General features: G+C 44.0%; 1 protein-coding gene across 8 annotated transcripts in view; it reads left to right on the top strand.

Moving 5' to 3' along the window:
- CAP1 (cyclase associated actin cytoskeleton regulatory protein 1) overlaps nucleotides 1-12,153 on the top strand; it is a 33,952-nt gene extending 21,799 nt beyond the window's left edge. For all 8 annotated transcript variants that reach the window (XM_023221244.3, XM_023221240.3, XM_023221238.3 and 5 more), the window contains exons 4-13: nucleotides 266-343; nucleotides 2,841-2,984; nucleotides 3,090-3,175; nucleotides 5,109-5,214; nucleotides 6,450-6,627; nucleotides 8,887-9,071; nucleotides 9,356-9,479; nucleotides 9,626-9,708; nucleotides 10,032-10,175; nucleotides 10,965-12,153. In XM_023221244.3, the coding sequence (XP_023077012.1) occupies nucleotides 266-343; nucleotides 2,841-2,984; nucleotides 3,090-3,175; nucleotides 5,109-5,214; nucleotides 6,450-6,627; nucleotides 8,887-9,071; nucleotides 9,356-9,479; nucleotides 9,626-9,708; nucleotides 10,032-10,175; nucleotides 10,965-11,048 (1,212 nt within the window). In that variant the 3' untranslated portion in view covers nucleotides 11,049-12,153. The remainder of the gene's footprint in view (nucleotides 1-265; nucleotides 344-2,840; nucleotides 2,985-3,089; nucleotides 3,176-5,108; nucleotides 5,215-6,449; nucleotides 6,628-8,886; nucleotides 9,072-9,355; nucleotides 9,480-9,625; nucleotides 9,709-10,031; nucleotides 10,176-10,964) is intronic.
- The last annotated feature ends 55 nt before the right edge of the window (nucleotides 12,154-12,208 follow it).

The following is a 12,208-nucleotide window of genomic DNA, read 5'->3' as shown; positions in this document are numbered from 1 at the left end:
GTGCTAACATGACTTCATTTAAGGCTAGGTGATTATCCATTTAACTTCACTTCCAACTCTGGATATGTGTCCCTGATGAGTTCCAGTAGGAACAGTAGTATATGTAATTCTGCTATCAGTCCCTGGAATCCGGAATACATGAGGAGGATAACATGAAGTGCCTGGGTTGCTATCAGAGTACATGGAAGTAGAGGTTTCAGGTTATTCTTATCAAGACTTCTCCAGTTATAATGTGTCATCAATAGCTGATTCTTCTTTCTGGCAGGCGGAGATGGTCCACACAGGTTTGAAGTTGGAGCGAGCTCTGTTGGTTACAGCTTCTCAGTGCCAACAGCCAGCAGATGTAAGTTCACTACTAGCTGGTTTCATTTTGGTTTGATGCTCAGGACAAGTTGAGAGATTTCTGTCAAGCTATTATAACATTTTAAAATGTTATTGTAACATTTTAAATATGTATATATTTATATATATAAATTTATATATATAATATATATTTATATTAAATATAACAAGCTATTGTAACATTTCAAAATACTAGGCTTTTGATAATATATGTTCATACCAAGTCCCAGAGGTAGAGCCATACTTTAAGTGCCTTAATGGGAAGGTACTATTGAGTACTTAATGCATTGTCTCTACTGACTTTTTCTCTGTCATTTTGCATAGGCCCGTGGTTATTCCTGGGACTTTGCTTGCCTCCCTCTTTGCTGAGTCCACATTCATCATAGTGTCTCCAAAGCCCTTTAAAGATGATTCTCTTGCTTCACTGTGGATGGGCTTTAGTAGTGCTCCTGTGGAGATCTTCAAACTCCTGTAGTATTGCTTCTCTCTTTATCCTTCACTGGTTGGGAGAATCTCCCTTTAATTTTACTCCCACCTCAAAATTTTATGGTGCAAGATGTGAAAAGCTGAATTAGAGAAAATTTAGATTTCTCTTGGAGTCAAAGAAAATAGGTTGCCTTCTTTTGCATTTGGCTTTCCTACAGAGGAATAATAAAGCAAGTTGTCCTAAATGCTGTATTAAAACCCTTGACTCTCAGCATGCCTAGATAATATAAAAATAGTGCAAGATAATGTCATATATATTAGATTCTGGTTAAGCATACTAGCTTACTTCTGTAATCCCAGCACTTTGGGAGGCTGAGGCAGGAGGATCACTTGAGGCCAGGAGTTTGAGACCAGCCTGGGCAACATAGCAAGACCTTGTCTCTACTAAAAATTAAAAAAAAAAAAAAAAAGTAGCCAGGCAAGGTGGTACATGCCTATAGTCCCACCTACTTGAGAGGCTGAAATGGGAGGAACATTTGGGACTGAAAGTTTGAGGTTGCAGTGAGCCCTGAACACACCATTGCACTCCAGCCTGGGCAACACAGCAAGACCTTCTCTCAAAAAACAATTTATGTGTGTGTATATATAGATACCATCTAATTCTAATATGTAGAATTAGATTCTAATTCTTAATCTGTCCTGAATGGTTAAGATATGAGAATTGAGATGTTCAAGAAATGGAGCTTTGGAGGAAGGGTGCCAACAAACAAAATTCATCCATTTTGCCAAGGTGCCTACTTGAATGCTAAGCCCCTAATTGTTTTTTATTTTATTTATTTATTTTTAAAAAATCTGTTTTTTGAGACAGGGTGTTGTTTTGTCACCCAGACTGGAGTGTAATAGTGCAATCACAGCTCACTGAAGCCTTGACCTCCCAGGCGTAAATGATCCTCCCACCTCAGCCTCCTGAGTAGCCTTGACTACAGTGTGCGCCACCACGCCTGGCTTGCTTATTTATTTATCTGTTTGTTTATTTTTGAGATGGAGTCTCACTCTGTTGCCCAGGCTGGAGTGCAGTGGCAGGATCTCGGCTCACTGAAACCTCCACCTCCCAGGCTGAAATGATTCTCCCACCTTAGCCTCCTGAATAGCTGAGACTACAGGCATGCGCCACCATGCCCAGCTGATTTTTGTATTTTTATAGAGATGGGGTTTCACCATGTTGCCCAGGCTGATCTTAAACTCCTGGACTCAAGTGATCTGTCTACCTTGGCCTCCCAAAGTGCTGGGATTACAGGCGTGAGCCACTATGCCTGGCCCTAATTCTTTTTATTATTTGTAGAGACAAAGTTGTGCTGTGTTATCCAGTTTGGTCTTGAACTCCTAGTCTCAAGCATTTCTCCTGCCTTAGCCTCCCAAAGTGCTGGGATTACAGGCGTGAGCCACCATGCCTAGACTAAGCCCCCTAATTGCATTTGATTCATCAGTTCTTTACTCAGCAGCTACTACATGACTAGCAATGCATTGAGGGTTTTAATGATGATAAAAGAGCTCATCTTTGAAGAATTAATGAGAAAGTAAAACATATTCACATGGGTCCATTGATAGTTTGTATTAGTGAGTGATAAAATGCCAAAATTGGTTATTCTGACAACAAATGCTGTAGGAGGCTGGTGTGGCTGGGTTGGAGGGCCCTCATGAAGCATGAGGAAAATGTGGATTCATGGAAAAAGAAGAGAACATCATGAGTAAGGCACAGGAATGATGTCCTGAGTGTATGTCCTCTAAGTGGAACAAAAAAGAGACAAGTGGTTGAAATGGAGGTATTGTGGTATAGCTAAAGTATGGATCCTGATCATGAAGAACCATCAGGTGCAGCCTGAGGAGTTGGGACTCTATGAGGAGAGTGAGATGATGAGCAGTATTTTAGCCTTAGGAATCAGGACAGGACTAATGCAGTTTATTTGGGTGCTTACTAGAGTCCATAGAGAATTCTTACCTTCAGGATCAGAAGGCATAGACACCTTTGTGGAAAGATGTTAACCTGAATCTTTTCTTGTATCTTTTCCTAGAATAAGCTTTCTGATTTGTTGGCACCCATCTCAGAGCAGATCAAAGAAGTGATAACCGTTCGGGAGAAGAACCGAGGCAGCAAGTTGTTTAATCACTTGTCAGCTGTCAGCGAAAGTATCCAGGCCCTGGGCTGGGTGGCTATGGTGAGCAGTGCAGATTCCAGGGCTGGGGGTGTGGGTATAGATTCTAAGAGGGAAGGCAATATAGTTGGAGAGGTCCTGAGTCACTGACAGCTTGTTTCTCTCTAGGCTCCCAAGCCTGGCCCTTATGTGAAAGAAATGAATGATGCTGCCATGTTTTATACAAACCGAGTCCTCAAAGAGTACAAAGATGTGTAAGTTCAGCCTTTTCTTTTTTTCTTTTCTGAGACAGTGTCTCGTGTTGTCACCCAGGCTGAAGTACACTGGCACAATCACAGCTCACTGCAGCCTCAACCTCCCAGCTCAAACAGTCCTCCCACCTTAGTCCCTCAAGTAGCTGGGACTTCAGGCATGCTGCACCATGCCTGGCTAATTTTTTAATTTTTTCGTAGAGATGAGATCTCACTGTTTCCCAGGCAGGTCTCTAATGATTCTCCTGCCTTGGCCTCCCAAAGTGCTGGGGTTACAGATATGAGCCACTGTGCCCAGCCAAGTTCAGCCTTTTCTCAAGGGGTAAAGGATAAACCCATTTGGTTACTTGCTGGAGTAGCACTTTGGAGTTACTGAAGGCTGCCCTTAGCCACTGTGCTGGTTTTATCTCGGGGCTGCTTTCTGGAGAGCTTAAGATATTGTCTCACAGCTGCATTTGCAAACAGGAAATGTTTCTGCTTCCACTTCTGCTTTCTCTCCTTTGTTGATAGAGGCCCTTTTAGCCTTCTGGGTTTAGGAAGTTTTGCTGACAGTAACATGGACTAATGCCCTTTATATAAGATTTTGTTCCTTTGTTGAGAATTTGTTATCTGGCCCAATGGCAAAGGGTTCAATAGGACTTAATAGAAATTCTTCATGCAGTCAGTTAAAGTGAGAGTAAGGCTGCCTAGCCAGTGCAGGTATTACGTAGGGCAGTCCTTGTATGTCTAACCACATAAGTCTACCAGTTCTAACTTCTCCATTGCTGGTTTTGAACTGGAATGATTGCAGGCAAAATTTATTAAGTTGCATATCTACGCAAACCCTTCCTTTCTTCCATCCTTCATCAATCAACAAACATTTATTAACTACTCTTTTTTTTTTTTTTTTTTTGAGACGGAGTCTCGCTCTGTCACCCAGGCTGGAGTGCAGTGGCCGGATCTCAGCTCACTGCAAGCTCCACCTCCCGGGTTTGCGCCATTCTCCTGCCTCAGCCTCCCAAGTAGCTGGGACTACAGGTGCCCGCCACCTCGCCCGGCTAGTTTTTTGTATTTTTTAGTAGAAACGGGGTTTCACCGTGTTAGCCAGGATGGTCTCGATTTCCTGACCTCGTGATCTGCCCGTCTCGGCCTCCCAAAGTGCTGGGATTACAGGCTTGAGCCACCGCGCCCGGCTATTAACTACTCTTTTTAAGTAATACTATACCTTCCTGTGAGTGAAATGTGTCCCAGAGCAACAGGCACTTCTTTATCCTTCTAGCAACATGGAATTAAGCATGACAGTGTTTTGATATATCCCACCATTATCCCATCACTTTACAGTTGAGGAAACTAAGTCTCAGGCTAAATAACCTTCCCAGCTAATATACAAGAAGAGAGAGAACTTGGACCATAGGTACAATGCTATTTCTATAATTTAATGCTGATTGTTTCCTCCTAAAGGAGAGTTTAAGTTTGCTTTTGGTGGGGGTGGGCATATTTTGACATAAGGCATTGTCTCGTAAGGCAGTTAAGTTTCTTAGAGTTCCACAGTGATACTTAAGAGCTCTCCTCTCTACCATGGTTTTATGTACAGAATGTCTGCTTTTATCAGTTTTACATATTAGATTGTGTTTAAGTTCTACTTTGGAAAAAGTTTCAATAAGCAAGTGGTCAAAAGAAAAAAAAGTTTTGGTACTTAAAACAGTTTGAGAAACATTGCTATGAGAGATAGAGATAGAATCCAGAGTCTCTGTCTTAGTGGAGTTTGGTCTGATTAGGGTAATAGACTAGGTTGTGTATACATAGAAGTTTGGTGATGACAGAAAAGCTGCCATTGAGCAGAGCCTAAGAAACACCACAGGTAGGAGAATGTGAGCCCATAGGAAAGAAGGGTTCTGGAATCACCACTGTTATGTACCCAGACCACCTGTGACAAGTTCTTCTTTAATCCTCCCAGGGATAAGAAGCATGTAGACTGGGTCAAAGCTTATTTAAGTATATGGACAGAGCTGCAGGCTTACATTAAGGAGTTCCATACCACCGGACTGGCCTGGAGCAAAACGGTTAGTGAATCCTCCCTCCCTCCCTCCCTCCCTCCCACTTTCTCTCTCCAGGGCGGGGTCCACAGGTTTCTTAGACTTCAGCACTACCAAAGTCTGTGAGGGAATGCTACTTTTTTCAGTGGAAGGGAGGAAGAAAAGGGGGAGAAAGAAAGGGAAAAAAAGAGTAAAGGGAGCAGGGATCATAGGAGAAGGAATACTTGGTGGTATTCAATTTCAATAAACATGTCAGGGACAGTGATTGGTGCTAGAGTGGGAGACACACACAAATGAGTTACACTACCCCAGCCTTTAAGGCGCTTAAAAATAGGAACGCAAAACCCCAGTACAACAGTACAAATCACCAAGCCAAATGCTATAATAAAGATATAGACTCTAGAGTATGAGGAAAAGAAGAGTGCTTCTCACCAGAAGAGATTGTGCTTTGAAGGTATATACTCTTCTGTGAGACTTGAAAGAGGTATAGGGCAGTGAGAAGTGGGATACTACAAAAGGCACAGCTGAAACAAAATAAATGCAGAGTAAATGTAGAGATTGGTCATCTCTGGCTTCAATAAGGGGAAATAGTCAGATTTTTAGGAGAAAAGGCTGGAAAGGAAGGCAGGCTGAGACTTTGGGATGAGGTATTTGAGCAAGGCAGTGATAATGATCCAATTTGTCTTTAAAAGAGTCTCAGTGTATAGGTTAGGGATAAGGACTCATGCTCGGATTATGAAAGTAGTCATGGTGTTTGGGAGATAGTAGAAAAACATTTGCAGGAGATAGCACCAAGATAATAGAAAGAGATTTGATAAGGTTGAAGAAGTTGGAATCCTCCAAGAAGATTGACTAGTCAGCCTTGGATGGTAACATCTTTCACTGAAACAGGGACAAGGGATGATTATACAGGGAGGGGAGCAGGCAGGAAATGATGAAATCAGTTTTGAACTTGTTGAATCTGAGGTACTGGTAACACACTAAGGAAGATGTCAAATAGATTTGTGGAAAGAGTTTTTAAAGCTGGAATCAGGTGAGGTCAAAGGCAAAAGGAGATGGTCAAGAAATAGAACTGAGAGCTGGATCTTCGGGAAAGGGTGAGAAGGCATAAAGCCAAGTTGGGTATGGGTAGGACGCATTACTCATTGCCTCAAAGGCTGTAGTGGGGACCCCATGTGCACTGGCCACATGTAGGGTGCTACTGGGAATGGTACAGAGGGGAAGAGAGAGGATGACGATGTTACCTGCACTTACTATTTCAGGGGCCTGTGGCAAAAGAACTGAGTGGACTGCCATCTGGACCCTCTGCTGGATCAGGTCCTCCTCCCCCTCCGCCAGGCCCCCCTCCTCCCCCAGTCTCTACCAGTTCAGGCTCAGATGAGTCCGCTTCCCGCTCAGCACTGTTTGCGCAGATTAATCAGGGGGAGAGCATCACACATGGTGAGTGAGCACTTTGACACAAACAGTCGGTACAAGTTGTGTGGGCCAGACCCCACCAACCAGAACCCAACAGCTAGTCTGTAAACCACAACCCCGACTTGTGTGGGAGTCATTTGGTGTGTCCTGTTCCTTTAAGGGACAGCAAAGCTGGCTTAAATGGAAATTGAAAATGATGATCACAGTTGGAGGAAGCCCTCTGCCCCATGGGAAAGTGACTTAATATTAGGCACAGAGCTGGCGGTTTTCCCCAGAGCTTTTTCCGTGGCACCACATGGCCTCTGGGAAGGCACTGTGTTAGGAGTTAACTTCCTCAGAAGATGCATACTGGTTACATGCAAAATTTGCATGAGAGTGACCTAATGTTGGTATAGAGAAAGTAGATACCCTTAACACATCTGAGTTGTCCAGCCAATTCTAGGAATCTACGATCATAGTAGCAAAAAATGGTGTAACAACCTAAATCCAACAGTAAGAGAAATGGTTAACTACCACATGTCCTGTTGATGAAATGTATGCCATCATTACATGTTTTTCTACAGTGAACCACGTAATGTTTAAGAAAAAAAAAATCGGCCGGGCGCGGTGGCTCAAGCCTGTAATCCCAGCACTTTGGGAGGCCGAGACGGGCGGATCACGAGGTCAGGAGATCGAGACCATCCTGGCTAACACGGTGAAACCCCATCTCTACTAAAAAATACAAAAAACAAGCTGGGCGAGGTGGTGGGCGCCTGTGGTCCCAGCTACTCGGGAGGCTGAGGCAGGAGAATGGCGTGAACCCAGGAGGCGGAGCTTGAAGTGAGCTGAGATCCAGCCACTGCACTCCAGCCTGGGCGACAGAGCGAGACTCCATCTCAAAAAAAAAAAAAAAGAAAAAAAAATCTAGTATGTAAGTTACAACCACAAAGAATGGTAGAGATAAAGGCCATTCAGTATTTGTTATAGTTAACATAGATCAGGCCATGTTCAAAGCAAGGCATGTGTCAGCCTGCTGTGGGAGATCATGAATTATTTTTCCCTTAAACATAAAAGAAATATATTTTTACTTTTTTATTTTATTTTATTTTTTTGAGACCGAGTCTCACTTTTTTGCCCAGGCTGGAGTGCAGTGGTGTGATCTCGGCTCACTGCAACCTCTGCCTCTCAGGTTCAAGCAGTTCTCCTGCCTCAGCCTCCTAAGTAGCTGGGACTACAGGCACCCGCCACCACACCCAACTAATTTTTCTGTACTTTTAGTAGAGACTAAAAATATACCGTGTTAGCCAGCCTGGTCTCCAACTCCTAACTTCAGGTGATCCACCTGCCTCGGCCTCCCAGCGAGCTGGGATTACAGGCATGAGCCACAGCGCCTGGCCTAGAAAGATACTAAACTACAGGTTAACATGAGAAAGTTTTTTTTTTTTTTTTTTTTTTTTTGAGACGGAGTCTCGCTCTGTCGCGCAGGCTGGAGTGCAGTGGCCGGATCTCAGCTCACTGCAAGCTCCGCCTCCCGGGTTTATGCCATTCTCCTGCCTCAGCCTCCCGAGTAGCTGGGACTACAGGCACCCGCCACCTCGCCCGGCTAGTTTTTTTTTTGTATTTTTTAGTAGAGATGGGGTTTCACCGTGTTAGCCAGGATGGTCTCGATTTCCTGACCTCACGATCCGCCCGTCTCGGCCTCCCAAAGTGCTGGGATTACAGGCTTGAGCCACCGCGCCTCGCCGAGAAAGTTTTTAAGTGTCAATAGTTGAACTAAATTTATTAACAATGTGTGTGATCATAACCAACAAAACTATATATATATATATAGAGAGAGAGAGAGAGAGAGAAAACAATATTGTAGAGTCGCAAATGCCAACACTGACTGAGGAGGTAGGGGAAGTAGGGTTAGTTAGCTGTGGGGAGTGAAGGTTTTTTCTTTTTTTTTTCCTTTTACCAAATTTTCATTACTGCCACTTATTTTTCTTCCTTTATTGCTTTAAAAACTACATATTTGTGCATATATATTTGATATGTCTTTCTAGGTCTTTTTCTGTGCATTTACTCCCTATCGCCATCCACAGTATATACATATTCCATGTTGTTGTTGTTAATGGAACCATATAATTTAACCTTGGGGAGAAGAGAAATGATAAAAGTACTTCTTCAGAACTGCTTGCAAGAGAACACCTCAGAGGCTCTGGTTTTTGGCTTTTAATTTTCTGTTAAGGATGTTTAACGTGATGATAGCAGCTCAGAGGTCTGGTGTGAAGGACAGGAACAAGGTAGCTGTTGTTCTTACAGCCCTGAAGCATGTATCTGATGACATGAAGACTCACAAGAACCCTGCCCTGAAGGCTCAGAGTGGTCCAGTACGCAGTGGCCCCAAGCCATTCTCTGCACCTAAACCCCAAACCAGCCCGTCCCCCAAACCAGCCACAAAGAAGGAGCCAGCTGTACTTGAACTGGAGGGCAAGAAATGGAGAGTGGTGAGTTAAAAATACCTAGACAGGGGCAGGTATTTTTAGTATTTTATTTTTTTGAGATGGAGTCTCACTTTGTCGCCCAGGCTGGAGTGCAGTGGCACGATTTTGGGTCACTGCAACCTCCGCCTCCCGGGGAAAAGGAGTAGGGACAGGGGGTTCAGTGGAGCTTAGCTGGATGAGGGCAGAGTTCTGGCTTCAGTTGCAATAACAAAAAGTTTGGGATAGCCTGGGTTTTTTTTGTTTGGTGTGTGCTTTGTGATGAGAATCCTGGGATCTCTCTCTGATAGGAAAATCAGGAAAACGTTTCCGACCTGGTGATTGATGACACAGAGCTGAAACAGGTGGCTTACATATACAAGTGTGTCAACACGACATTGCAAATCAAGGGCAAAATTAACTCCATTACAGTAGGTGAGTCTTTGTCGCTGTCCCATGCAAGCCCGTCCCAGAGCCCGAGAAGGCTAATATCATTTTACCTACCCTATCTTAAAGATTCCTAAATGTATATTACTTTCCTTTAAAGTTATACTGTTGACAAACTCCCTTTCTTCTCCTAGATAACTGTAAGAAACTTGGTCTGGTATTCGATGACGTGGTGGGCATTGTGGAGATAATCAACAGTAGGGATGTCAAAGTTCAGGTAACTCGATATTTTGGCTCCTCCTTTTTGTCCCTGGGGAATTAATTGAAAGAGACATGGTACACCCACAGATGTTGCTTTCGTGGGAATCTGATTCTACAAAGTCTGTAAGCTGAGCTGCTTTGGACGTGGCAGAAGAGGGGTTGGCTCTTCAGGCGAGTTCTTTTCAGGACCCATCCCAACCCACCCAAGTATCCAGTGTCTTGCGCACCTGTGAGCTTTTCATGTAGTTGCTGAGTCACGTGAAACAGGAAAGCTTTTCCTGCAACTTACTCTTGTCCTCCCCAGCTGCTGGGACTCAGTTCTCTTGGTTTACTCTGCAGGTAATGGGTAAAGTGCCAACCATATCCATCAACAAAACAGATGGCTGCCATGCTTACCTGAGCAAGAATTCCCTGGATTGTGAAATAGTCAGTGCCAAATCTTCCGAGATGAATGTCCTCATTCCTACGGAAGGCGGTGACTTTGTAAGTTTCTTGATCTCTTTAGTATGATGTGAAAAACAGAAGGGACTAGGCCGGGCGCGGTGGCTCACGCCTGTAATCCCAGCACTTTGGGAGGCCGAGGCGGGTGGATCACGAGGTCAGGAGATCGAGACCATCCTGGCTAACGTGGTAAAACCCTGTCTCTACTAAAAATACAAAAAAAAAAAAAAACTAGCCGGGCGTGGTGGTGGGCGCCTGTGGTCCCAGCTACTCGGAGGCTGAGGCGGGAGAATGGCGTGAACCCAGGAGGCAGAGCTTGCAGTGAGCCGAGACCACGCCACTGCACTCCAGCCTGGGTGACACAGCGAGACTCCGTCTCAAAAAAAAAAAAAAAAAAAACAGAAGGGACTGAAGATTTCTTGCATTGGAGAAAGCTGTTTCATGAACATTCTGCACTGAGCAGCTAAAAACCCAATAATGCACACCAAAAACACACAGAAATGAGGTAGTCCAGTGTAGTGGAGCTCCAAAGGAAGGTGCTTTCTGCCTAAATGGAGCTCAAGGTAGCAAAAAAGAATGGGGATGAGCCATGGCACCTTGTCAAGCTGGTGCTATAAAGCCATACGTACTGTTATTTACACCCCATAGACTTAATAGTTTGTCCAAGATCGCTGAACACTAGAACACAGCATGGCTCTATGATTGGTCTCTTGCTACATCCTCCCGTGCTCCTGGGGTTAAATGGAAGCAAGCATTGGGAGAAATGTGTGAGATTTAGCCCCAGCTCTTCTTTAGCTCAGATTTAACCTGCTGTCTCTTCTTTATTTGCAGAATGAATTCCCAGTTCCTGAGCAGTTCAAGACCCTCTGGAATGGGCAGAAGTTGGTCACCACAGTGACAGAAATTGCTGGATAAGCGAAGTGCCACTGGGTTCTTTGCCCTCCCTTCACACCATGGGATAAATCTGTATCAAGACGGTTCTTTTCTAGATTTCCTCTACCTTTCTGCTCTTAAAACTGCTTCTCTGCTCTGAGAAGCACAGCTACCTGCCTTCACTGAAATATACCTCAGGCTGAAATTTGGGGTGGGATAGCAGGTCAGTTGATCTTCTGCAGGAAGGTGCAGCTTTTCCTTATCAGCTCAACCACGCCGCCAGTCCATTCTTAAGGAACTGCCGACTAGGACTGATGATGCATTTTAGCTTTGAGCTTTTGGGGGTTATTCTACCAACAAACAAACAGTCCATTGGAAAGAAAACTGTCCCAGGAATTAACAGATCAGAATGTTCACACTGGTTAATCTTTTTCTAACAATGAGCATGAAGGTAGCAGAAGCTGGTGTGTTTCCAGATGGTTCTTCTAACCAAACTAATTTTCACTGTTGACAAGTGAGGCAAGGGTTGCACTGACCGGAGGCTGAGGCTTGGCCATCTAGCATTCCATGCAGAATGGTTTCCCATAAGCATTCCTGTTATTCTCTGTTCTATCCTGGGTCTGCCTCAACCATGAGATAGGAGAGTCTCTGGTACTAGCTGCTATCCAGGGCAGTTAATGGAGTCTTGGACCCTTTCTTTCTCTGGGATCCCTGCCCAGCACCTTCCTACAGAGATGACTTTAAAAGAAAAAAAAAAAAAAAAGGAAAAACAACACACCATTTCAAGGAGTCTGGCATTCCTGAATCCTCCTTCCCTGCTAGGTGCCTGTCACCTGTCTTCACTGCCTCCTTTTCCCTGTCATGCTCATCAGCTTATGGCTTCTGTCCAAACAGCTGAACAGAGGACTAAAACCTTCACTGCAGGCTGGTTTTAGGTCTTGATTTATGTAAGAATCTTGCACAGCACTGCTAATGTAAATTTCAGTTTTTCCCCTCTAGGACAAACACTTACCAAAATATGCAACTTTTTTTTGGTGGGAAGAGAGATTGTCCTGTGATTTCTACCCATTTCCTGAGGCCTGTGGAAATAAACCTTTATGTACTTAAAGTTATACAGAAAAATAGAATAAAGTTAATACCAAACTTGCTTAGTTGTTCACCTGTGATATCTGCTGTACAGAAATGTAAAAAATACTGAAAAC

The sequence above is a fragment of the Piliocolobus tephrosceles genome, chromosome 1, assembly GCF_002776525.5.
Source record: "Piliocolobus tephrosceles isolate RC106 chromosome 1, ASM277652v3, whole genome shotgun sequence".
Taxonomy (NCBI): domain Eukaryota; kingdom Metazoa; phylum Chordata; class Mammalia; order Primates; family Cercopithecidae; genus Piliocolobus; species Piliocolobus tephrosceles.
Note: the sequence above shows the minus strand (reverse complement) of the source record. Positions and strands in the feature narration are given on the sequence as shown.